Here is a 27,643-nt window from a genome sequence, read left to right on the forward strand (position 1 = left end):
GAAAGGAAAAAGGTAGGAGAGAGGGGCAGGCCCAGATCACACAGGTGCTTACAGGCCTGAGGAGTAAGAAATCGTATGATGCTAATGAGCACAAGAGAACTGGAGTTCTATCCTCCTTGTGTTCTCCACGCCTAGAAAGCCAAGCCCGACACTCAGCCGTGGCTCACTAAATGGTTGTCTAATGAATGAATGGTGGGAACCACCATTTCTGTACAAAGCCTCATATCCTGGACTGAATAAAGATACTGTAGCATAGGAAGGGCATAGTAAGCTGATAAAAATGATAAAGCTCAGATGATTTCAATATCTGTGAGGTCATTCAGTTATGAAAATTTGAGTCACATCTGTATATTCAATATGGCTATTGACTAAGACGAAATAGTAAAACATACCTGAAATGACTGTAAAACAATTGGAATGGTAACATTTTTTGGTTTTCCCTCATCTCTTTTCCAGTGCAAATATACAACTTTTTGGCTTCAGTTCAGATTTTCTCTTGTGCAACTCTTATGCCCTCAGCCATTTCCCTTGTAGAGTTTTAAAGAAACTCATCTCTGGCACAAAGGCCCATATTTGTGGGGCAAGGAATTATCATCTTCTCCAATAAATTGACAGATTCCCAAAAAAGGCATAGAGGGCAGTGGGGAGAGAGAAACTATAGAAGTATAAATTCTTCAAGCACCTAATTAATTGTTTAAATGGATCTACAAGTGGGAATGGAAAAACTCCAGAAGGTGGTTAATCGTTTAAAGCTTTTTGTCTGCATTAAGTTGAACACAGGGTATGTGTGAACATTTCAAAATATATGGCATCTTTTACCAAAAATTTAATCCAGACACCAGGAAATATGTTCTTACTGGTGAAGGTCAGCACAGCTATCTGTGTGTAAGTACCTGTGTTCAGTCTGAAGCTTACTCATGAATAAGTGACCTGGGGCAAGGTCCTTCCCCCTCTCCCAAACTGTTTCCCCATCTCTAGGAAGTAGGGCTTGGGTTTCTAGGGCCCTTATGGCACTAAGCACTATGGTCTGTGATATCTATAGGCTCACACTATTGTCTTCCTGGAGGACAGTGATCACTGTCACAGTGTGGGCGTGTGGCTCCCCGTGGTACTCAGACGATTTGGTGGATGAGAGGTAGACAGGTGGTCCTGTCGCAGAGGAGACGGAATGCTTCCATCAAGCAGACAGAGACAGATACTAGGCTGAACCTTTTGAAGGGGCAAGTTGACAGGTAGTCTAAGTCTTCTTAAAACCATAGACTCTTTAGGTACCCTGGTCCAAATTCCATCTGATTCTGCATGTCTTGTCACCTCTAGGCACTGGAGACTCAGGTCAGCTGAAGAAAAAAACTAAAAACCCTTTTAGTTTTTGAACAGTACCATCACCAAAAAGCTCTTCCTTACCTTAAACCATGGCATTATGGAAAATAAGGTCTTCCCCCATTCTTCAATATCATCTCCATCTTTTTTTGCATCTAGTGGGATGTGAGACAAGCACCTTGGCCACCAATGTCTGGCAAAGCTCCAGAATTCCCAGACTCTTAGACAGAAGAAAGTTTTTTCCACTCAGCTGCAGCACATAGAATAAAAGCTACCCTCCTCCCTGTGTCCCCCTTGAAGCAGCCTTGACTCAAGTTTCCATAGGGGATTCAGCATGTTGAGTTGGGAGGGGATCCCGCCGAGCTAGATGCAGGGGAGCTACAATTTGTAAGTGAGCAAGCATCTTGGTGAGAATTCCTAACTTTGAGCTAATGACGGGGATAAACTGTTCTTGGCCGACTCTGGTTACTGTGATAGCAAAATACAGACCTTTGCGAGGTGAGGTGGTTGGTTGAGAGACATACCAAGCTTTAACATCTCTTTCTTGAGAGTGGAAATCTCCCTCATCTCTCTGGAAGCCACTCAGGAGGGATTCAGTGGACTTCAATGGTGGACGGTATGTGGCTATCTGGAGTGGACTCCAAAGATTGTGTATTTCATCATCTGCCTCAGGGTGTGGTCCAGTCTTCAGAAAATAAATTGTATTGTAACAATAACACAACAGTACTAGAGAAGGTGAGAGGAACCATGATTTTATATGTCCCGTTCTGTTTCTTCTAAAGATCTGTATCTTTTAATAGTTGAAATCAGTCCACATCTAGTTTTGTACCCAACATTTTTCACTTATTTTCTCATAGCTTTTGTTCTCACACATGACCTCCTTCTATCCTCGATGGCATTACCATCCTTTACTTAATCATTTCTTAATTGGTGGACTTAGGCAGTAGTGAACATCTTCAAACAGATAGCTTTTCCATCTCAGATTCTCAAAGCATCTGATTTAAGTATCCCCAAGAGGGTGTGACAGGACCAGGGGGAGGGGTAAAGAAGAGTACAAGGTGAAAGCACATGTCGACTGTGGACAGATGCAGGTTGATCTCATGACTATGAATGACGTGGTCCTGGGGTAGAAAGGAAACAGTGGGCATCATAGCTGGTGCCAAGGAGAGGCTGGAGAGGGAGGTTATGGGCCAGGAGGCCAAAGTCACAGAGCACCGAGGGTGTGATGGAGGGGTGTCAGATTTCAGATGGAGTTCCCCCAGCGTTTTGCTGATCTGGTTTAGGGTGCCTTTTTAAAATTAGGGTACAATACATAAAATTGACTATTTTAACCATTTTAAGTATATAATTCAGTAGCACTAAATACATTCACACTGTTGTGCAGCCATCATCACCGTCTACCCATAGAACTCTTTTCATCTTGCAGAACTGAAACTCCATACCCATTAAACAGTAACTCCTATTCCTCCCTCCCCCCAGTCTCTGGTAACCTCTGTTCTTCTGTCTATGAATTCACCTATTCTGGGTTCCTCATGTAAGTGGAATCTTACAGCATCTGTTCTTTTGTGTCTAACGTATTTCACTTAACATAGTAGTTTCGAGGTTATGCATGTCAAAGCATGTGTCAGAATTTCCTTCCTTTTCAAGGCTGAATAATGGTCCCCTCTGTGTCTGTGTGTGCCACATTTGCTTACCCATTCATCTGTCGGTGGACACCTGGGTTGCTTCCACCTTTTGGCTGTTGTGAGTAATGCCGTTGTGAACATTGATGTACAGGTAACTGCTTGAGCCCCTGCTTCCCGTTATTTGGGGTATATGCCTAGAAGGGAAATTGCTGGATCCAATGGTAAATCTATGTTTAACTTTTTGAGGAACCACAGGGTGCTTTTTATTAAGGATTTTTGTGTACTCATCAGAAAAGACCACTAAATGAAGTCTTAGGAGTCCAGGAAGAAACCATTAATTTTTTAAAGTAAATTTTGTGTAGGTTTCTGCGTGGCGTTGGAGGGAAGAGAGAAGAGGGAACAGAATACAAATGAATCCACCCTCCATTTCTGAAGAATTACTGTGATTTAGAGGCATCGTGGGTGCAAAAAGAAAGCTCTCAGGAGAGATCTTAGGGGATGGAATTCATTCATGCATGCAGGTGTTTACTGGGCCAGGAAATCAATATGCCATGAGGACCCTGCCCACAAGCAGCTTTGTGTCTGTTGGAGGCGCCAGCATAACTGGGCAACAGTGGTCTATACAGATGCTCGCTGCTGTAATCCTAAGTACTAACTTTTCTGAGTACCTGATACATTATCTCACCTAATCTTTAGCACAGTTCATTGCAGAAGGGTTTTTATTATCCTCAGTTTAGAGATAAGGAAACAGACTCAGAGAGCTTAAGTAACTTGCCAGGAACACACAGCGAGTAAGTGACAGAGCCAGAGGTCACACATAGGTAGTAATTGTGCTCTGGTGATGAGGGGAGGGCTGTGGGGACACAGGAGAGGCACCTGCCCAGTGCAGAGGTAAGAGAAGTCTTCCCGAAGGAAGGGGTCAGGTGAGCATTTTAGTGTACGTCGGCTGTGTGTTCTTCTTTTGCTCGTGATTTCAGAACATGGTTTTTCATAGGAGCAACAACAGCATCCAGCCCTGCTTCCCGTGACCCCTGTCTCCCAGGGTGCCCCACCTCTTTGAGGCTGCATTTCAGAGGAAGGTGATCACAGCCAGCATCCCTGGTGCTTATCGTACGGCAGGGAGTGCAGAGATGTGTCCTTTTCCCTCTGACATTTGCCGCCTCTGACTCTTAGCTGGCCTCCTTCCAGCCCCTTCTGGGATGCCTTAGAGGGACATCCCAAGGCACCTCCTGGGCCTGGGCAGCTTTAGGCCAGCAGGCTGGAGTTGGCCAGGTACAAGGCCAGGAGCAGCCGTGGAGGTCCTGTGTCCACCTCTGCATCACTTCACACCCAAGATACCTAGACCTTGTGGGCTCCTGTCGCCTCAAAAGCCTTGTCTTCCCGGAACCCAGATGTAGCGAGTTCTCTCTTGCTCTTTGAACCCCCTGTAGCTCCCCAGGGCCAGCAGCAGTGCTTCTCAACGGGGACCCTTCCGGCCTTTGGGGTGGGGGGCGGAGTTCTTTGTTATGACAGCACCCCTGGCCACTCCCCTGAATATTTCCCAGGAGTACCCTTCAGTCATTGTGACAACCAGCAATGCTCACATGTGTTTTTAAGGTCTCTTTTGTGAAGAAAAGACGTACGGACCTTCAGCGTTCCATTCAGTGAGTTTTGATGATTGTATGAAGTTCAATAACCATCACCGGGATTGAGGTGTGGAATACGTCCATCACCTTGCGAAGTTCCTTCTTTCCCTTTCCCAGTCAGTACCCACCCTCCGAGGTAACCGTCATTCCCGTTTCTGCCATTGAAGATGAGTTTTGTCTGTTCTTGATCTTGGTATAAATGGACTCATGTAGCTTGCAGTCTTTTGTGTCATAAAGTAGTTTTTGAGATCCATCTGTGTTGTTACACCCCCACCCTCCCTGACACACACACACACATACACATCTCTGAGTGCCAACTAGAATGGTGGTCCCTGCCGCATTCCCACTGAGGACAAGCGGGCTGTGAGTTAAAGTCAGTGTGTGTTCGCCGGATGCACGAAGCCCTCTGCCGTGTGATGTGAGACCCCTCTCCTGCCTGCTGTCCAGGCAGCAGGAGCTGCCTTTGTTCTCCCAGCTCGCCTTGCCCTTTTACCTCTCCTGGCCTTTGCCCCTGCAGTGTTCTCACCTGGAACGCCCTCCCCACTGTCTGGTGAACTCTGCTGGTCCTTGAGATGCTCAGATATCACCTCCCTGTGCAGCTCCCTGGACTGTCCCGTTGTGCCCTCCCAGACACCCGTGTTACATAGTCTGTGTTGACATTTGGCACATATTTGACTCTGCTCACAGGACTGCAGGCTGGTTGAGGGCAGGGACTGGGGCTTAGTCATCTGTGTATCCTCACAGGCCCAACACACAGGGCCTGATAGTAAAGAAATGGATATAAGATTATAGCAGGTCCTGTCTCAATATTACTTAGAGGCAAATTGGGTCTAACATAACTGTGCAAAATATATCCCCAAACCACCCTCTGAAATTGATCAAAGAAAGGTGACGAAAAAAGACAGAGTAATCTCTGATTACAGATGATAAATGTGGCATTCAGCTTACTGCGAGGCAAAGAGCTCCAGCCCTTCCCCCAGAGGACCTGGATTCACGGGAAATTGATGGGCATTAACAAGTGCAAAGTAATACAGCTCAGAAAGCCAAGGGGATGGTCAAAAGAGTAGCGTCAGTCAGGGAAGGCTGCCTGGAGGAGGTGGGTTCCAAAGATTTTCAAGAGGAGTCTGTTGAGCCAGAGTTACATAATCAGGGGTAATCTGTAGAAAGACTTAAAGCATGATCCAAGGCAGCCTGGATCATGGTCTGATCTGTCCTCTTGGGACTGAGGTCCTGAGTCACATAGCTGCCCTTCCCTCCTCTTTCATTCCTTTTCACTCACTTCTTCCTTCCTTCTTTTCTCCCATTTAATCGCTACTTCCCATCTTCCTTCCAAACTTGAATGTGCAAAAAGAGCTGGATGTACATTTCCCAGCCTTCCGTCCCTTCTCTGCACTGGACTCCCTGTCATGGAGGATATAGAAGGAGGCCCATCCCTTGCCCCTTGGCAGCCTGGGCAGCTCACAGAAGCCAAGGTTGTGGACAGGAGAGCGAGGGAGTAGCCCGGCGTAGAATGCAGTCCATTGCCAGGTGCTGAGTTACGAATCAAAACGCTGGAGGAAGAATTCAGCCAGAAGAGAAGTCAACGTGCGCTAGACTCCCCGGGGAGGCTTCCTGGAGGTGGCATGAGCTGAGGGAGGCCCTGGAGGGCCAGGAGGCCACAGCTCAGAGGAGAGGATCAGGGAGGCCTGTCCAGGAAGGAAAGGGGGGAAACGAGGGCCGAGAAGCAAGACTGAGCATGGCTAGGAGGCAAGATTCATGGCGGAGGAGGATTTGGGGAATCCTACAAAGTCCGTTTTTCAGTTTTTTGTGCCCCACCTTCCTAAGGGCTCTGGGTCTGACCTGGGGGACCTGAAAACATCCCGGGGCTCTCCAGAGGGGCGAGGATGTTTCTGCCAGAGAGGCCCCGCTCATCCTCAAGCTTGTCTCTCCTGCGTTGTTCTCATTAGCTCCGGAACACCTGGCAGAGCCTGAGGAAAAACGAAACAGCTTTGTAGCTTATGGCACTGCCTGGCACAGAGAGCAGTAGTGGCGCGCGTGCTGGGTTGACTGGGAGGGCGCCGGGAGATGCAGCTTTAAGCTAGGTCAGCTGTGGTGACAAGGCGAATGTCAGCCCTGAGTTGCCTCGTGCTTTCTGTGCTTCAGTCACTTCTTCGGTCTTTACCACAACCCTGCGTCCAGGGCCCAGAAGAAATCAACGCTTAGAGAAGTCAGGACCCTGGTCCAGGGCCATGCAGGGAGAAGGTGGCCGAGCACAGCCTTTCAGCCTGTTTCTAGGCCTCCAAATCCATCCTTTTTTGCAGAGGACCATGGCCGTCTTAAGATGTGCAACCTCAGAATGGCCAGGCCATGAGAAGATCAGCCATCCTTGGCCCAGGACCAGGCTCTGTCCTGACCTCTCCTGAGTGACCACTTACCTGCTTTCATGCCGGTCCTGAGCCCTTCTGAATGCCTGTTACTGCTACACAAGGTGGGGTAATGATGTCTTCATCACAAGGTTGACACAAGGGTCTAATGAAATAATGTATCAGAAAGCACATAGCACATAATAGCTTTGCAGCTGATATTTGCTAAATCTGAACTCAGGAGGTCAGACCCTTTTCAACCTTGACTCCTGGTCCCCTCTGGTATTTTTTTCTCTTTCCCATTCCATTCAACTTCCTGGCTCACACTCTATTTTTGCAAAGGCACCTCAGACCCAGCTAATGTTTCCAAACAGCCTCTGCCTTGCCTCTCCCAGGCCCTGCCTCTGACTCAGTTTGCCTGATTCTTTTACCAAATCCTGAAGTGCCAGGACCTTCTCAACCTAAGCACAGAAGGGTTAAGTCAGAGGCTGAGGGTGGGGGCCCTGATGGAAGACCGGACCCCACAGTGAGGTATGACAGAAGCTAGGGGTTTCCCTAGCTGCAGATGGGAGCAGACCTAGCTCTGTACCCCAGCTCTCCCCTCTCTCAGTGCATACAAGCCCAATGAGAGGTAGTTTTGTAAGTGATGTAGAGCAGAGCAGATGCCACACAGGATCTTCATGGACGATCCAGAGCAGGGCACAGGCGGCCCTGGTGTCTAGGCCCAGGGTTGGCCTCAGGGTCGTCTAGGGCTAAAACCAGAGGCAGGTAGAAACCAAAAGCACAGATGATTTGTGATCAAGGTGGATATGTAACCAGCTCTGGCTAGGTCAGGATTCTAGTTCCAGGTGGAGGGGGCAGAGCTGCAACAGTGGACAAGGTTTCAGTCCTAGAAGGCAGATGACCAAGACAGAGACTCTGCCTGCCAGGGCATCAGGCGGAAGGCCAGGTGCTGAGATGGGGCCAATGTCGGAGCCAGACAAGCAGCAGTGAGACTGAGTGTTGTGAAAATGATAATATTAGTTAATACTGACATAGTGCACTCTGTACTAGGAGCTCTTATAAGAGTTTTATGTTTTCTCATCTCAGAAATATTTTGAGTGACATACTACTGCTCCATTTTGCAGATGAGAAAACTGAGGCTCCGAGAGTTTGAGTAAAACTCCTGATCTCCTTCAAGACTGGCAGCATGACCCCTCACACTGAAAGCTTGAAATCAGCCACAGTGGAAGCAGTTACACCAGGGAAATTGGCAAATGCCACAATTCATGGCTTTTTACATTTTTATTTATTTTTAAATTTTTTTTCCTGAGAACCAGTTTATTAGCACACCATTAGACTCATTCCAGAGCCTCCATGGACCTCACCTATAGGTGAGAAGGTCTCTATTAACTGAGAAGAAGGCAACGACTGACACAGTAGATGATGACAGCATTTTTAGGAGCTTACTGGGCTCTGTCTCAGCGTTTTGCAGGCATCTCATGTAAAAACCTTGTGTGAAGATCAAAATTCACTTAATGTCCATAAAAACCCTCTGAAGTGTAGACACTGTTATCCCCGTTTCACAGATGAGAAAATTAAGGCACGGAGAAGTCAAGTATCTTGTCCAAGATCAGGCAGTCAGCGAAGGAGCCTTGATTCAGTCTCAGGCAGCCCAATCCCAAAACCTGTGCTTTGTGGCATTTTTAATGAGCCACTTATACACGCACAAACCTAGCCCGCCTCTCCTTTATTTTTTCGAGAATAGGTCTTGAATATCTGCCTGGCGCTAGAGAGAGTATTAAATACAGGAGATGGGAACATCCACATCAGAGGCCGTACACCTATGGTTTCAATAAAGCCTGGGCCTGGGGTTGAGGCAAACTGAGTTTGAAGCCTGCTTCTGCCAACTGGGTGACCTTGAGCAAGTGACTCAGTCTCTCCAAGTCCTCATCTCCACATGTGTGGGAGGGGGCTGATAACTGTGTTTAGCGCGTGAGCTGTCGTGAGAGATGAGTGATGTCATACACGTACAGCACGTGGCACGGTATCCAGCACTCAGCAAACACTCAGCAAAAGGGGGCTGCCGTGATCATAACCTTTGTGTTCAGGTAGCTCCGTGTGAGGTGGGGATACAGGCATCAGTAGATAATCACTGAATGGAACGTGAGAACAGAAGGGGGGTACCCAGTTCTTCCTAAGGGAGTCAGGGAGGGTTCTGCTCAGGCGGTCACCTTTGAACAGGGTCTTGGAATGGTCTTAAAGAGTTACAAGCAGAGAAGAATGGTCTTGAAGAGTCTTACAAGCAGGGAAAGGGGGCTTGTCCCTGAAGGAAAAAGTGCATTCCAAGGCATCAAGAGTAGGAGCAGGCATCTAACAGAATGGAAATAACCAGAACACCCCCCTCCCAAGAGGTGTGATCACGCCTTCACGTTTGTAATTGTCGGTTTCCTCCTTGTAAATTAAACGGTATACCTGGGGAAAAGGGGTTGTAGAAAGAGGGAGCGGAAGGGGGGTGCTTGCAGAATCTTAGAGAGCAGAAGGTTAAACCAGATGACCTTTGAACTCTGAAATCCGGCTCTTTGATCATCTTCTGGGCTCCTGCCCACCACACAGATAGGACCGTCTGCAGTAGATACTAAACTAACCCACACAGCTGAGCTGGGCCTCCATCAGTAACTGGCTGGGGCGGGAATGCCCTGCCCCGAGACCTGTGGGCCAAGGCCTTGTTTCCCTGGTGCTAGGAGCGCCCTCTGCTGGTTCCCTGCTGCTCCACCACCTCCACCTCATCAAACCTTGATAGCCCCGGAATTGAAACTTGACCTTAAGGAAAGGCCCTTAAACGTCATTAAATTCAACTCCTTTGATTATCATTTGTGGCTACTGAGACTCAGATTAGAGGAAGTGACTGACCCATGGTCACATGGTAGCCTAGGACTAGAGCCCAGGGCTGCTGGGTCCTTGGCCATGGAGTACATTTGTTCCTCCAATAAGGGAGCTCGACTGCCACCATCACGCACACTCTACATCCCCCCCAGCCAGTCTCCCAAGAAGGGCTCCCTGGGCCGCTGCTTCAGGTGGTGAAACCTGAGGTCAGGGTCCAGGGCAGGACTTCCTGTTGTTCTGTTCCTGGGGAGAACACACAGGCCCTGCAGCAGTGAGCTTCTTCAGAGCCCTGAGGACTGGAGTCTCCCTCAGGCTCCTTCACTGACTCACCAACTATGTGAGCCTAGCAGAGTCCCTTCACCCCCTGAGCCTCAGTTTCTTCATCTGTAAAATGGGCATGTTGCCCCCAAGACCTATGGTGAGGATTTTTTCGAAGAACACCTATAATGCAGCTGCTGTCGTCTGCTGTTACGTTCATGTTCACTCTCTTCCTATTTTCAGAGCATCGTTTCCACGAAGGCTGAGAGCCAGCGGAGAAGAGAGCTGAGGAATATGGGCGGCAAGAGGCAGATCTGTCATAACTAGCTGTGTGGCCTTGGACAGGTCACGGTACTTCTCTGAATCTCCATTTTCTCATCTAGAAACTACAGGTAATGATAATATGTTCCTCCCAGGGCTGTTGTGAGGATGAAGGTCTGCGTCACGTCTCTGGAAAGAAAGGGAGGGAGGAGGAGAGCACAAAGGAGGAGCATCACGAGTGAGCACCTCCGGAAATTCCCCTGTCCATCCTCCCCTCCCACGTGCCCTTGTCAGACTGCATTTCTCTCCGTTCCTTGCGTGTGCCCCGCTTCCTCTCAACTCCAGGCCCACTCACGGGCCCTTCTTCTGCCCGGAACACCCCAGCCGCTCCTTTATCACTGCACAGCTCCTGGCCCCAACCCCTCTTTCATGTCTCATCATAGATTCCTTCCTGGGAATCTTCCCCGACTGCTCTGCCTCACTGGGGGCCTTGCTGGCACCCCGACAGCACCCTGCACTTCTCCCATCAAACAGACCACCTTTTGGCTTACCTGCACTCCCCCGTTGCACCGTGAGAGCCTGTACTTCGTCACATCCCCAGGGCCTCACCCTGTGGCCTGCGCGTAGGAGGTGTTTGGTAACCCGTAGTTGAACACGTAAATGTCCCAGTCCCTGAATCAGACTCACGAGGAGGATGGAAAACTCTGTTGCTGACCCCCGCCACCCCTTTGCAGGCTGGGCCTGTCCAGCACCCTTCCGTCTTCCCTTCCCTTGGGTGCCTGCCGCACCCACACCCATACCCCTGTCTCCCACCAGCAGAGCTAGATGGAGAGGTCATCATTCATCTGGGCACGTCCCGAGCAGAGAACACTCAGACCCTGTGTTTGGGATCCAGAACACTCTGAGTTTGCAGTCTGCTCAGACGTGGGGACAGATGGCTGGACAGTGGACAGCTGGGCAGGGAGGCTAGGCAGCTTGGCAGGATGGAAATAGCAGTGAACTAAGCATCGGGAGTCCCAGGCTCAGAGTCTGTCTGGTCTGCGAGTTTGCAGCATGCACTGGCCTGAGTTCTGTGGTTGCCGGCAACAGAAACTGAGTAACTTAGGCAGGAAAGCTGCTTGTTAGAAGGCTTTGGGGTGTGACACAGAATGACAGGTAACTGACCTCTGGTCTTGGGCCCTCCCTGTGGCAAGGGACAGGCAGAGCACCTGGGGAAGAGAGAGGTACCTACCAAAAGGGAATCTGGATTTTTAACCACCCGAAAACAATTGTTCACACCCTGTGTGACCTGAGGCAAGTCACTTAACCTCTCTTGCCTCAGTTTCTCTATTTGGATGTTCTGAAGCTGGCCTCTCTCCTCCATTCCCATCTCCAGTGTGCTTTGTGCAGAGAAGGCTTCCTGCCCTGGCCCCAGATGGTGCCTTTCCCCATCCTGAGCCCTTGGGGATGATGACGAGGGCACAAGGGGAGCAAGCCTGTGGGTGCTTCCCTGCCACCGCCCCAGGCAGGAGGGGGAGGCGTCTCCACCTGCCTGCTCTGGGACCTGTGGCTCATTTGCATGAGGTGGTCGGCCTGGTGCTCCATGAAGCCAGCACGTCCTCTGCCCCTGCGCACTGAACGTGCAGAGGAAAATCTGGACGGCGTTGCGGGTCTCTTTCTGGCCATGGTCTGGCCAGCTTCTGCAGGTTGGGAAGCTCCTGGCTAGATTCTGCCCTCCCAGAACCCCCAAAGTCACTCACCCTAAGACCCTGCCACTGCCCTCCATGTGACCTTTAACAGGTACATCAACAGGCTCGGGGCCTGGACACCTGGGATGCGGGAGTGGCTGAGGGGGCGGGGATGCTCCCAAGTCGCTGGCTGCCTGGTGGGGGAGGCAGGTGCACAAACAGCTCACTAAGCAGCAGAGCACAGTCGGAGGCAGAGGGGAGTATGAGCCAGGGGTGCTGCGGGGAGAGCTTGTTCTTCCCTGGAGGTCAGGGGGTGCTTCGTGGAAGCGGTCATGTTGAGAGTAAGTAAGATTTGGCAGGAGGGGGAAGGAAACATGAGGCTGAGGTAGCAGCATAAAGGCCCAGAAGTGGGAGTGGACAAGTCTGATTCAGGGAGTAGGGATGTCTGGTGGAATTAGAGCTTTGGGAGGGTGCTAGAGGCTCCGTGTTGACAGTCTGGGGTGTCCAGAGGGCCCTGGGAGCCCCAGCAGCATGAAGCCCAAGGCAGAAGGCATTCTGCCTGGGGTTAGGTCAGGAGGTTCCTGGGGGCTCAGCCTCCCACCCAGGAATCCTGGCTTCAGCATCCCAGCTCCTCCTCACACCTCACCTCCCTGGGAAGAGGACGCACGCTTCTCTGCCCCGCTCCTCAAACCTGTCAGCTATTTCTCTGTGTACATCCTGGGCAAAGCTGGCATCCAGATGTCTCCTAACAGCACCTACCCTTCCAGCATCCCACCCCCCAGGCAGAGGTGAGGTGCTCCCAGCGCATCCCAGACAAGGCTCTGTTAGCACACTTCACCCAGGCCACAGCATTACCTGTTCTGTCTCCCCCACCAGCCATGAGCTCCGGGAAGATAAGGTGGGCTCTTCCAGGCCGGGTCTCCAGCACCCAGCCGGGTACGTTACCTTCACACACGAATGGGCAAACGATGGTGACAACATTCAAGCTTCAAGGAGCCTAGGATCTGACCACCTTATTTTATAGATGAGGCCTGAGGGGCCCAGGGTGAGAGAGGATTGCCCAAAGGCGTAAGCATGTTGGAAGCAGAGTTTAAAAGAGAAGTTTGATTCATAGCAGCACTACTCACAGTAGCCAAGAGGTGGAAACAACTCAGATGTCCATCAGGTGATGAGTGGATGAAATGTAGTGTGTCCGTGGGGTTGAATATTATCCGGCCATTAAAAGGAGTTAAGTACTGGTACATGCTGCAACTGGGATGAACCTCGAAAATGTTATGCTAAGTGAAACGAGTCAGACACAAAAGGCCACATAGTGTATGGTTCCATTTATATGAAATACACAGAACAGGCGAATCTGTGAGAGACAGGAAGCAGATTAGTGGTTGTCAGAGGCTGGGGGCCGGGGGAATGGGAGTGACTCCTTAATGGGTGTGGGGTTTCCTTTTGGGGTGACGAAATTCTTCTGAGACTAGATAATGGTGGTGGTTGTACAGCGTTGTGAGTGTATTAAATGCCGCTGAATTGTATGTTTTAAAATGGTTAAAATGGTGAATTTTAGGTTATGTGAATTTTACCCCAATTTCAAAAAAGGAGTAGTTTGGGACCAGATCAGATGCCACCAGCTAATAGGTCTAATGTCTGTTCCTCAAACACAGGCCACTGATCGCCCTTCCTCTCTTACCTCCTCGGCCCAGGGAGGGGGAGCCTGCGGCACGTCTTGGTTCAGGGGAAGCCCCGTGGTCAAGGGGAGGAGGGCTGCCCCACTGGGAGGCAGGATGCCTGCTCAGGTGCCTCTGCTGAGGCCCAGGCTCCATCGCTTCCCCATCCCACTGACCAACCTGCTTCCCATTAATGCCAAATGTTCCATACATCTCGGGCCTCCGAGATGCTCTGCTCTTGCTTTATGAAGGAAGTTCTTTCCCTTGTGACCCCCTCAGCCACCTAGAAATACCCTTTAAGAGCCAGGTCCTATCTTCCACTTGCAGAAGACACCCACCCTCACCACCAGCTGAGCTGAGCCCCCCAAGGTATCACGTGCGTACAGCCTATTAATGCAGGTGTGGGAGTGATCGTGTTTGCCTGTGTGTCTCCCCTGGAAGACTGGGAGCTGTGAGGGGTGGGGAGTGGGGGAAGGGCCTGGCTTGTTTGTGCTCCTGGGATAGCTCTGGTGCCTTGCTTGCAGGAGGTGTTCAGTAAAATGCTTGTTGAATGGAGCAGTGGCTTTGGGGAAGCTCTTTTCCCTCCCAGACATTCTCCACTGGTGAGGGAGGGACAGGCAGGGTGGTCTCCAAGTTCCTTTATCCCTGGGGTTCTCTGGTTCTAAGAGCAGCAGTGGGGGGTCAGCCCAGAAAGTTGCTGCCTGTTGTCACGGGCAGTTTTCTGCTCCTGTTGCCCGGATGCTGGAGTGGAGAAGGGGAGAGAAGTAGCCTGCAGTAATCCACTGCAAGCAGCTATTTCTGCTCTTGGCAGGGGAAGGAGGGCAGTGCCCAGAGACTGGGCTTCTCCAATCAGCCTCAGTGGACCAGCTCTTCTCTTTGGAAATCTGATTGAAACCCTCCCCTGAACAGCCTAGACATGCAGGTTTTGGCGAGGTTGCCCGGAGTCCTTCGACTGCAGGGCCGAGAGCAGGCTCTTGCTGCATTTTCCTCTACAGATGAGAGGTGCTACTCTTTCTGCTTTCCTGATTATGAAATTAGTCATTTTCTAGGAAGCTTATTTATAGAGTCCGCTGCACACATGCAGCACTGAGCTATTCTGAACACGGCCTGGGGCCTGGGAGCCTTAAGGTGTGAGAGCAGCCGTGAGTCACACGTGGGTCCCATTCCAGAGGTGTATGGATACCTCACTTACCTTTTTGCACTGAGCCAGGGGCCAGGCCTTTGGGGCTGCCCTCCATCCGGGGCGCTCTTCAAGATGAAGAAGGAAAAAGCTCCAGATCGAGAGGTGGGGGGTAGGTGTTCTCCATCCCAATCCACACGGCCACCCCCTCGATGTATCATCTGCAGCAAGTCAGACCTCTGTCTATGCCTCCGTTTCCTCCTCTGCTGAATGAGGGGCCTTCCAGATGTGGGACTGTGGGCCTGTTCTGGACAGCAGCTGTGCAGGAAGGTTCCAGGTGGCTTCACAAAGACTGCCTTCACAAAGGTAGCTCGGATAATGGCCATGTTTGAGGTTCGTGATGTTTTTTCAAGAGGGTCAGGACAACGTTCACTTATTCAACAAGTGTGTGTTTATTTACTGAGCACCTGCTCTGAACCAGGCACTGTGCGAGGCTTTCAAGATACAATGGTAAATAAAACAGAAATGGTGGTCCCTGTCCTCATGTCACTTATAGTCTAATGTTAGTCAAATAATGGCATAAGTTAAAGTGAAATTTCAAACTCTGTCAAGTGCTGTGAATAAAAAGTACTGACGGGGGTGGGGGGAGCTTCCTAGGTGGCGCAGTGGTTAAGAATCTGCCTGCCAATGCAGGGGACACAGGTTCGATCCCTGCTCCAGGAAGATCCCACATGCTGCGGAGCAGCTAAGCCCATGCGCCACCACAACTATTGAGCCTGTGCTTTAGAGCCCGTGAGCCACAACTGTTGAGTCCATGTGCTGCAGCTACTGAAGCTCACGCGCATAGAGCCCATGCTCTGCAACAAGAGAAGCCATGGCAGTGAGGAGCCCGCGCACCACAACGAAGAGTAGCCCCCACTCACAGAAACTAAAAGAAAGCCCACGCACAGCAAAAAAGACCCAACACAGCCAACTAAATAAATAAATAAATTTATTTAAAAACAAACAAAAAAAAGGACTGGAGGGTCTTCCTCGGTGGCGCAGTGGTTAAGAATCCGCCTGCCAATGCAGGGGACATGGATTCGAGCCCTGCTCTGGGAAGATTCCACATGCCACAGAGCAACTAAGGTTGTGCACCACAACTATTGAGCCTGTGCCCTAGAGCCCATGAGCCACAACAATTGAAGCCCATGTGCCTAGAGCCTGTGCTCCACAACAAGAGAAGCCACTGCAATGAGCCCTCGCACCACAATGAAGAGTAGCCCCTGCTCACCACAACTAGAGAAAGCCAGTGTGCAGCAACGAAGACCCAGTGCAGCCAACAAATAAATTAAATAAGTAAATTTAAAAAAAAAATAAAAAACAAAAAGTTCTGGGAAGTAGAGCTAGGGAGGGCTCTCCAGGCAGGGAGACAAGCAAAGGTATCATGAAGGAAGGAGCCTGTCCCAGTATAGCTAGAGTGCAGAGGTTAAACAGGAAAGGGGCATGAAATAAGGTTGGAGGGATGAATAGGGATCAAACCATTCAAGATCTGATAAACCATGTCCACGGATTATTGTCTTTGTTCTAAGTGTAATAGGATGCCATTCAAGTATTTTTTTAAGGAAAGTTATATGATAAATGTTGAGTTGTGAAAAAGTTGATTCTAGCTCAGGCCTGCCCCATCCAGTTGTGCAGGTTGTAAACTGCACAACCTATGAAGCCATATGTATTGGAGCCATATGGATAATGTTTTGGAGGCCAGCCTGAGTGGATAGTAGAGACCAGTTAAGACTGCCACAGTAATCTAGGCAATAGATGCTGCCCTGGACCAAGATGTAGGTGGTGAAGAGGGAGAAATGTGGGGAGACTCAGGAGACATTTAACGGGCCTTGAAGGTAGCAGCCCTTTTTCTGCAGGAGAGCTGGGCCCTGGGATTTGGGATTCTCAGAGACCCTGCCACAATTGGAGTAAGGAAAAAAAATAAAACAATTGCCAGTTGAGAGCAGAAGATGTCAGAATGAAAAGGGTCATTGCTAACCCAGCCTGCCTGCCTTTCATTGTTTCAGATCTGCAGCTGGGCCTGAAATCAGCCTCAGGACCAGTCCGAGAGGCAGGATTACAGGACTGTTAGGTGGAGAGGCAGCTGACCTCTTGAACTTCTTGGAAGTATTATGCTAGCAAGGCTGTATTAAAGTTTCTTCTGGTTGCCAATTTTGGAAATCAAATTCTGGATTAAGCTAAAATGTTGGTATTTATTGGAAGGATCCTGGGGCATCTTATGGTCTTAATAGACATGTTGCCCAATCAAGACTCAGGGTGGGCAGGAAAGAAGCAGCTCCAAGGCCCTTGGCACCAGATGTTTTTGGACCTTCTTTGCAGGACACTGTGGCTACCGTGATTCAGTCCCCAGAATGCATTATGTGATTGGTCCAGCCTGGTTGGTTTGTCCAGCCCTGGATCAGTCAGCTACTGCCAGGGGTCAGACACGAGGGGCAGGCAGAGTCACTGGTGCCCACACCTGCACAGCAGGCCATTCCCAAAGCAGGGGAGGCCCTGAGAGCAGTGCAGTTACCCTCAGGATATGTCAAACTACAAACACACTTTCTGGGGTCTGGCTAATCTCCAGCAACCTTTTTCCAGCTTACTGGGTACAGGAGAAAAGCTGGACCCCAGCATCGTCCTGGAAGGTTCCCAGATGAGCTAGAAAGAGGGTTTTCTGATTTCAAAAAGAAATAGAGGGACTTCCCTGGTGGCGCAGTGGTTAAGAATCCACCTGCCAATGCAGGGGACATGAGTTCGATCCCTGGCCCAGGAAGATCCCACATGCCATCATGGAGCAACTGTGCGCCACAAATACTGAGCCTGCGTGCCACAACTACTGAAGCCCGCATGCCTAGTGCCTGGGCTCTGTAACAAGAGAAGCCACCACAATGAGAAGCCCTCACACCACAATGAAGAGTAGCCCCACTTTCCACAGCTAGAGAAAGCCTGCACACAGCAACGAAGACCCAACACAGCCAATAAACAAACAAATAAATAAATTTATTTTTTTAAAAAAAGAACATTTAGAATATACAAATATGTATCCAGCTACTTTTTGCAGCGATTTCTGGAGAAGAGTTTTGCATACCACTTTTTACTGCCCAAGGCACAGGGAATGTGCAGGTTGTGGGGAGCTGGACACAGACTGTATGGTACCCAGATCCCTCTTGCTCACCCGTGGTTCCCACCCACAGGGACTAGGAGGCAGAATGGCACAGCAGTGAAAGTGTAAGCCTGGAGTCCTAGACTGCAGTTTCGTTCCCAGCTCTACACTAATGAGCTGTGTGACCTGTGGCAGGTTACTTAACGTCTCTGAGCCAGGGGAATGATCCCTAATTCATGGGGTCCTGATGAAGATGCAGTGTGATAAAGTGTGTAAAGTGCTTTGCATGTAGTAAGCCCTCCTCCTGTTGTAGAGATGATGGTGCTGTTGGTGGTTTTAGTGATGCTACCGGTGGCTTTTCCACCTGGAAGACACCTGCAGAATTCTGCTGCTGCCTCTGCAGCTTGACCCCTCTGTAGGCTGGTCTTTTCCTCGGGTCCCTCTAATGGAACAGGGTTATTCCAAGGGGCACAGTGCAAGAAAGGAAGGCTTTTTCTCTTTGTTCAGGGTTTTTTCTTGATCGCAGCTCAGCAGCCTCATCTCACGTCTTTCATTCTGCTGTAGGAGTGAGCGAGGGAGAGAACCACACTGCTGATGACTCCGAGGGAGGGGCCCTGGACATGTGCTGCAGCGAGGGGCTGCCGGGTAAGTCTTCCCAGCACCGGGTGCCCCCAGAGCTCTGAATGGAAGAAGAGAGCTCTGGATGGCACTGGGGCTGGAGGAAAGCCTGCGTGGCTGTGAATTTGCTCAAGAGGAGTGACTCAGCTGGGCTGTACGTCTTCATTTCAATGAAGATTTGTTTTTCTAATCCCTGATGTCTTTCTGACCTGTTCTCATTTGGAGCTGCCCCAGGCTCGGCTGGAGAGCAGAGCAGGTGGCTGAGGGTGTGTGGGGGGCGTGGAGAGAAGGGTGAAGAGCTGGGGAGTCTGGGCATGATCAGGCCATGACCACTGGCCGGTGGTGTGTTGGGCAGACTTGGAAAGGTAAGATTAGGAAGCACAGCCTGACCGTGGCATGAACCAAGGGGTGGATGATGTGGAGAAGCTCCCTGACAGCCCTGTGGAGAAGCCTGGCTGTGAATGTCAGATTGTGCTGCTTGAGTCCCACTGACCACACTTGAACCGCATGGGCCACTGCTGTCACCACAGAGACGTTACCGAGGCACTCCTGCCCGTGGGGTGGCAGCATGGCCCAGTTGTAGACCAAATACCCAAGTCGTGATTAATAGCCATGGAAGGAATGAAGGAAGGAGGGTGGGGGAGGTTTTTGTGTGTTTTTTCCTTTTTTGAAAATTTTTATTGTTTTTTTCCTCCTTATAACAAATATCCATTGTAGAAATATTAAAAAATAGACAAGTGAAAAAAAAAAAAAGAAAATCACCACAATCCTATAACACTGCACACATTTTCATATCTCCCTTCCCAAACCTTTTTGTTAAGAAATAACCAATTTTGAATTCTAATTTTGACCACAATCCTATAACACTGCACACATTTTCATATCTCCCTTCCCAAACCTTTTTGTTAAGAAATAACCAATTTTGAATTCTAATTTTGAAGTCTCAAACCTGTAGCTTGTCAGAAACCTCATGATTGGCAAGGAACATTAGAGTGTGGAGTCTTCAGTGACCCTCTTTAAGATAGACACGGAAAACAACTAGGTGTGGCTCTAAAGAGATGACTCTTTAAAATAAATGGGTGTTTTACTCACGCCGTGAGCAGGTGCCCTAGATACTGATGAAGCTCCTCCCACCTTCTGGTGAGCCGTGAGCCCTTCGGTGTAATTCACACCTTATCCAGTAGGGGGTGCCATTGCTCAAAACACGTAGGACTGCCTGTTGAGATGGGCGAGAATGGATGCCAGGGTCCTCGTGGGGACCCAAACTGAGGAAGAGAATTCTCCAAGGGGATGTGAGAGCTGTCTGCAAATATCTGAAAGACTGTCTTGTGAAGGGGACAGCATATTCATTCTGTGTGTGTCTTAAGAAGAGGGCATAATCCAATACATAGAAATTAAAAAGAGACCTGTTGGCCCACGGGATGCAGAACTTTCCTTCTGACTCTAGAAGTAGTCCAGTTGTTGAACTTGATTATTCAAGAGGAAGAAAATGAGTGTTCCATGATGGAGGCATTCAAGTATTGTCTGGATAGACATCGGAACGGAAATTTCCACAATGGGTGGGAGGTCGAGATGACATCACAAGTCCCTTTCAACTATTAAACAGTTGTGTGATTCAGATATGAGTCATAGAATTCAGAGATGATTCTACAACCAGGGATGGTGCCAGTGGCTAGAGAAAAATCCGTAGAAAATAGGACACGATGTATAGGAGTCCAGAGAGTAGCATGGTGTGAAAGAAAGAGCATGGCATCTGGTCTTTGGGTCTAGGCTCTTCTGCATACAGGCTGTGTGTTACGGACAAGTCACTTAACCTCGCTGGTCCTCTAGTCCTTTGTTTGCAAATGGAAACAACAACAGTATGAACATTTATCCTCATAAGGATTAAATAAATCTAATCACATGAGCATTCATTCAACAGATACTTACTGAGCACCTGCTCTGTGTCAGGTGCTATACTAGGTGCTAAGGATATAGTGGTGAATATAACAGATTTGGTCCCTGCCCTGCTTTGAGCTGCTTATGGAAAATGGGATGAAGCCACCGCAGAGAAGCTACAGTAATAAGCGTGATGTGTTCAACTCCAACCCTCTCTCCCATTCCTCCCCAAAAGCCAGCAACCAGCATAGAGTGGAAGAGGAGCAGTGGTCATCTCCCCTGGACCTGGCACATTGCCTGCCTTCTGCCAGGCACTCTCCTAAAAGCTTTCACGTGTATGCAGAGGGGCAGGAGCACCAGCAGGGGATCTGAGAATTCAGCTCATTCCTGACGCTGTCTACCAGGAGATGGCATCTGATTCCATAGGTAAAAGGCTTAATCCCACAAGGCTGCCCTCCACTTCAGACGCCAGTTGCAAGCCCAGGTTGTTACCTGTACTTCTGACCAACTGGCTGTATATCAGAGGTTCTCACAGCCCCCTCCCCAGGTTCAATTAATGTGCTAGAACAGCTCACAGACTCCGAGAAACGGTTCAGTTACTAGATCACCAGTTTATTATGAAAGGATATTAAAGGATACAGATGGGGACTTCCCTGGTGGTCCAGTGGTTAAGACTCTGTGCTTCCAATGCAGGGCGTGCAGGTTCTATCCCTGGTCTGGGAACTAAAATCCCACATGCCGTGTGGTGCAGCCAAAAAAAGGATACAGATGACCATCCAGATGAAAGAGATGCTTAGGGCAAGGCACAGGGAAAGGGCACAGAGCTCCCATACTCTCTCCCAGCACCACTCTCCCCACATCTCCATGTGCTCACCCGGAAGCTCTCTGGGTCCTGTCCTTTTGAATGTTTCTGGAGGCTTTATTATATAAACATCATTGATTAAATCATTGGCCACTGGCAAATGATTCAACCCCCAGCCCCTCTCCCTGGAGGTCAGGTCTGGGACTGAAAAGTTCCAGTGCTCTAATCACATGGTTGGTTCTCCTGGCAACCAGCCCCCACCCTTGGGTGGGATCCAAAAGTCACCTTCCCTGAAGCATTTTCAGTAACTAAGGACAAGAGACCAAATATTATCCCACGGGTCTAATAGCTTAGGAAATCCCAAAGACTTTGGGAACGATGAGTTCGGAACTGTGGGTGAAGACCAAAATATATGAGCCATATGTGTTTTGGTCATCTGAATGACCAGGTACATATTTCTTATGTCATAACATCACAACATATGTCTCATGCCGTCCTCTCTGCTACCCTAGGAAGTCACTACTGTTTGCCATCACCGTCTCATAGAAGAAAGGACCAGGGTCCAGGGAGGTTATAGGGTCCGTCCAGGTTCATCTAGTGTTTACTAGAGTGAGGATTCACTCCAGGCAGCTTCTTTCCAGAGCCCAGGCAACTGGCCACTACCCCATTCTGCCTCGTTTGTCACCACTGAGCCGTCATCATCTCCTGGCACCCTGTGGACTGAGGCAGGAAGAACGAAGGTATGTCTGTCTCCAGGGAGGAGTTTGGAGGAGTTGGGCGATGTCACTGTGCCTGTCCTCATCTGGAAAGCCTGACTGCCAGGAGCCAAGCAAGTTATATGCCCTTCTAGACCCCCATGATGCCATCTTGATATGATACTGAAATAACGTTTTGTCTGTTTCCTCCATGGGACCGTGAGCTTTGAAGGCAACTACCTCCCTATTCCATCCTCCATGACAACATTCATTCACTTATTTCTTCATCCATTTACTCACCATTCATTGACCACCTCCATGTGCTGGGCACTCTGCTAGCACCAGAGATTCAAGAATGAACCAAGCTGAGAAAATTTCCCACCCTCACAGGACAATATTGTGCACTAGTTAAGAGCAGGCATTCTGGACCCAGGCCCAGCTGCACCATTTACCATTGGGTGATCCTGGGCAAGCTACTTAACCTCTCTGCCTTCCATTCACAAAATGGCAGAAATAACATTCACTACCATGTAGAGTTGTTGGAGGATTAAATGGAGCTCAGAACAGTGCCTGGAGTGTAGCACGTGATACACTATTAAGGGAAAGATAGACAATACATATCAATAAGTAAAATATATAGTATAGCAGATGGTGATAAATGCGATGGAGAAAATTAAAGCCAAGAAGGGCAGGGTGGGAAAGGACTGGGGCTGGGGGGTCGGGGGGCGTTGTAAACAAGGTAGTCCTGGAACCTGGTAAGGAGTAGACTTCCACAATATTCGTCAGCCCAAACCACCGACCTAAGCTGCAACTTGGACACAAAAGGAGATGGAGGTGTACAGGCCCAGAGACTTGGGGCGTTGGGCCTTTAGAATGAGCCCATGGGCACTGCAAGCAGGTGCATAACGACAGTGTAGAAATACAGCCCTCGAGTAATCTTCCCCTCCCCGCTGTCTTCCCCGCTGGGCAAGACTAAGATGGAGGCAGAGTGAGGACCAGCCGTGACTGGGTGACTCACGCATTCCCACATGCGCTGCCAGGCGGGGGTGACGTGGCCAACGCTCCCGAGGCCGCGGCCACCCAGACCCAAGCCAGCGCCAAGCAAGTCATCCAGTCCTCCCAGATTGAGATTTCTGGGTGAAAATATACTCTGGTATTGCAGACACCTGCAGGCAGCCCACAGCTGCCCACCCCCCGGGACAGGCACGCTCACTCGCACCCCCGGAGGCGTTCCGCGCAGGCGCACACACGCTCACGTGTGCTCTCACTTGTCACAGCCGCACGCTTATGTATGCGCGCGCACCTGCCCACATGCAGCCCCCAGGGCACACGCAGCTCCCGCCCCTGCGAGTCTTCTTCCTCCTGCACACCCAGGACCTCTTAGCTCCATCGCCCTGTCTTCCACCCCTTTCCGCTAGAGATGCTTCTTAGAGATGGACGCGCTTGTTGTCTGTTTCCTCTTTAGGTCTCTTTCTTTCCTGCCGCCACGCCGCTTTCTCCTGCACGGGTGGATAAGCAGGCACGTTCCTTCCCTCCAGTCCTCCGTCCTTTCCCGGCCCTCCCTCGTTGCCTGCAGTTCCTGGGTGCTGTAGTGGGCGCCGGTGCGTCCCCAGGTCCGGGTTTTTCCTCTCCCGCGTGCACACGCTCTTTTTCACGTGCTCTGCCTCCTTCTTTTCTCTTGCACTCCCCCTCACTTGCTCACTTCCTCGCTCATTTGCTTGCCCACAGTCACCCAAACACATTTATACATTCAAACTCACCCTCCCCACCCCGTTCTGTGTGTAGGTGTTCACATTTGCGAGAAACCAGGCACCCCAGTTGGTGCTGGGGCCTCCGCTTCTGCCCAGATAGCACCAGTGCAGGGCTAGCCTGGGACCAGCAGCTTCCTCGGGGATACAGGGCAGAGGAAAGAGGTGAACAAGGCAACAGTGATGCCGATGGCATGAGGTCACCACGTGTTGCTCACAGCGTCTCCAGCAGGCAGGTTCACGGGCAGGCCTGCTCCTAACGTTTGCGGAGACCAAGGTCAGACTGCAGATGGGGCCCCTCGTGGGGTACCCCTCCCCCACTCAGTCCTGCATTGTGAGGGCCCTTGTGTGCGTGCGTGGGGGCACGTCAGTGTGTGCATGTAAGCATAGATTGACCCGATAGCTGACACTTGGCCACCCCTTAGACCTAAAGATACCCCTGTGAAAGGCCATGCGCCTGCTCAGAAGGGTGTACCTGCATTCATGAAGGCTTCAGGCCATTCAGGCAGAGGGTTCTGGAGTCCTCGAAGCCAGGGCGTGGCCTGGAAAGGGGGGCGTGGGCACACCTCCTGGACCCTGTGGCCCTCTCCCCTCATGGAGAGTGGCATGGCCAGAGGGGAGGGAGTGCAGGGCCCAGGTCTAAGGACCACACTGCTCTTGGGAACAAGGTGTGCTCCCACAGCCCTTCTACAGCAGCAGCTAGTTGGAGCCATGGCAGTCCCTGCCACCCTTAGATTTAAGCGTGTCATAATTAACTGGGTCTACGCAAGGCTGTGAATAGCCACTGAAGGCCCGAGTAGGTCATTGCCCCTATGGTAGGAACAGCTGACTTCTCTACACCTTAAGTCCCGGTGCCTTGAAGGCTACCCCCGGCCCAGTTCTAGGTTCTGTACCATCATGGGTATCAGATGGACCCTCCTCTGAGGAGGACAACGTCTAGGTCTCAGCAAGAGACCACTGCCCATCCTGGGTAGCCTTTTATAAAGTAAAGGGGAGGCCTGTATTGAGGAAATCTTTGTTATCCTAATCATGCAGTGACTACCCCTGGTCATCAGGGAGAATCAGGCCATAGCTTTCACAGCTGTCCCACCACAACATGGATAAGGTCTTTGCCAGAAGCCAAAAAGGGCTGATTGAAAAGGCAGACTGATCCCATTATTGATTCAGCAAGCATTTATCCAACATCCACTTTGTGCCCAGTGCTGTAGCAGCCACTGGTGATACAATGAAGAGCTGGACAGACCTGGTCCCTGCGCTCAGGAGGACAGGGTACCATGGAAGGGTGCAACAATAATATTACCTCATCTTGGGGGGGTCAAGGAAGGCTTCCTGGAAGAAGTGGCCTTTAAACTGTGACCTGAAGGATGAGTTAGATCCTAGTTCATGTCTTGAGGAACCAGCTATCAAAGCATCTTAAGGAACAGGTTAACCTCAGAATGGGCCCCCACTTGCTAACCCTTGTTCTCACAGAGCTCCCTGATCAGGTGCCTGGTACTGGTTCAAATGGTGTGGGCGCAAGTGCAGTAGCCCAGATGGACAAACATAGAGAAGATAGATTTGGATGTAGTATCATTACTGAGATGTCACTTGTGCCCATCAATGCTCAGCAGCTTATGTGCTATTGACTTTTATTTCTTTCATTGATATCTCTGTTTTCATTTAGGACTTTTAATGCATTTAGGGGTGGTTATATGGCCGATGGTACAATGAATTGTCCTTGAGACTGTAGAATAGAAGTTAAAGAAAGACAAACAACACCACCTAGATGTGCTGAGAACCCTAATTTAGAGAGAATTCTGTAACAATACCACTGTATTGAGAAGAAAAGTGCCAACTCAGGTACTCACCAGTCAGTGATGGTAGAGGTTAACTATCCTTAGACACCAGGACAGATATGGAGGCAGTTTAGCTGGGTCTTGGGGTCCTGGGGGAGGCAGTCAGACCTGGGTTCCAATCTCAGCTCTGTTGCTGACCAGCAGCTTGATCTCAGGTAAATAATCTGACCACTTTAAGCTCCAAATTCTTCACTCCCAAATGAGGGTGATAATAAGATCTTCACAGAGATTTCAGGGGTGTAAATGAGCTGAGGCATGTGAAATGCCTGTTACACAGCGCTCTGTAGATGGTAGCAAATAGTGATGGTGACGATTGCGCCAGGATGTGGAGTATAAACAACAACCAAAAACCTTTGCATGTTCCCAGACATCAAGGGCCCAGGCCAAACCCTCAGAAGTGGAGTGGATAATATGGCTTTGGGGCTCTTTCATGATTCCCCACTGCATGCTGGGACCTCACAGAACCAGCAGACACATGGATGAGTGTTGTCTGCTTGCAAAGTCAGGTGGAAAGAGGAGTCAGACTTGCTGGAGAAGCCAAATATCCATTTTCCGGTTTAGAAACAGTTCTGATATTCCTGGGAGTTACCTGCATGTATGATGAAACTAGAAAGAGAGTCTTTGCAACTAGAAAAAAAGAGGCCATCTGGTCCATTCCCCTGACTCCATACAGGTTGATGCTAAAGCCCTTTCAGACAAACGGGCATCATTGTGTAACTAAGATATGCAGTGACAGATGCTGTCACCTTTCTCCTCAACTTGGCCCAGAGACTAATCACCCCAACTCTCAGGAACTTCTTTATACCTTTAAAAAAAAACTTTTCCTTCCATTTAAGCTCATTTCTTCTTTTCAAGTCTCAGCATGTGCTTTGAGTAACTGTCTCAAAACTTAGTGCCTTAAGACAACCACAGTTTTATTTGTTTATGTTTCAGGGGGTCATGCAGGGCTCAGCTGGGCAGTTCTTCTGTTTCCATGGCTTCAACTGAGGTCATTCACTAAGCTGTATTCACCTGGTGCTGGGCTGGGATAGAAGGTCCAAGAAAGCTTTTCTTACATGTCTGGAACCTTGGTGTGAATACCAGGAAGTGGGGATCATTAGGGCACCTTGGAGGCTGTCTGCCATACTGCTTAAGTGTTGAATCCTTGAAATTCAAAAAGGTGTATTCTCAGGATATGCCTGTACAGTTGTCCCTCCAAACCTGCAGGGGATTCATTCCAGAATGCCCCACATACTAAAATCCACCGATGCTCACATCCCTTATGTAAAATGGCACAGTAACAGCCAAACCCCATATCCACAGATGTGGAACACGCAGGTACCGAGAGCCGACTGTATACAGAATGGTCTATGGGGGAAAAGTCCACCCACAAAGAGAGAAAAAGTACCAGAAAATGTATCTAAAGGAAACCAGTGCCTTTCTCAGCGTGGTAGGATCGTGGATGACTTGGGGTTCATTTTATGCTTTTATGAGGTTTTTTCCCTCATATTTTCCAAAATCATTTTTAAAAGATTGGCCACCTGGGGCTTCCCTGGCAGTCCAGTGGTTAAGACTCTGCACTTCCACTGCAGGGGTCGCAGGTTCGATCCCTGACTGGGGAGCTAAGATCCCATATGCTGCACAGTGCGGCCAAAAAAAAAAAAAAAGATTAGCCATCCAAAAATATTTAATAATCTTTGCCAGGCAAGAGTAGTAGCTGGGGGTCGTGGGGTCCCCCTGGGGTTCTCCCTCCAGGTTGGGTTGTTCGGCCTAGCAGGCCCAGAGTCTGGGGCTCACCCAACCCCAGGGATCTTTTTTTTTTTTAATTTATGTATTTATTTATTTATTGGCTGTGCTGGATCTTCACTGTGGCACGCGGCCTCTGTAGCTGTGGTGCAAGGGCTTGGGCTTCTCTAGTTGTGGTGCAAGGGCTCCAGAGCTCGTGGGCTCAGAAGCTGCACCGTGCAGGCTTAGTTGCCGCACAGCATATGGAATCTTAGTTCCCGGACCAGGGATCGAACCCGCGTCCCCTGCATTGGAAGGCAGATTCTTAACCACTGCACCACCAGGGAAGTCCCAACCCCAGGGATCTTAATGGGGTTAATCCTGTGGGGGCATCTGTGGAGACAGTCACCAACGCCTGGAATCTCCCATAGAAAGTCAATAAAATGATTCATGTCACGTCATGTTGGTGAACCAGTTCAGAGACGAGGAGACTCA

General features: G+C 49.9%; 1 protein-coding gene across 1 annotated transcript in view; it reads left to right on the forward strand.

Annotated features, from left to right (window-relative positions):
* Nucleotides 1-27,643, forward strand: part of PTPN5 (protein tyrosine phosphatase non-receptor type 5) — a 73,217-nt gene that overhangs the window by 22,740 nt on the left and 22,834 nt on the right. The window contains exon 4 of the mRNA XM_057749335.1: nt 18,433-18,513. Within this exon, the coding sequence (XP_057605318.1) occupies nt 18,433-18,513 (81 nt within the window). The remainder of the gene's footprint in view (nt 1-18,432; nt 18,514-27,643) is intronic.

This window comes from Hippopotamus amphibius, chromosome 9 (assembly GCF_030028045.1).
Source record: "Hippopotamus amphibius kiboko isolate mHipAmp2 chromosome 9, mHipAmp2.hap2, whole genome shotgun sequence".
Classification (NCBI taxonomy): domain Eukaryota; kingdom Metazoa; phylum Chordata; class Mammalia; order Artiodactyla; family Hippopotamidae; genus Hippopotamus; species Hippopotamus amphibius.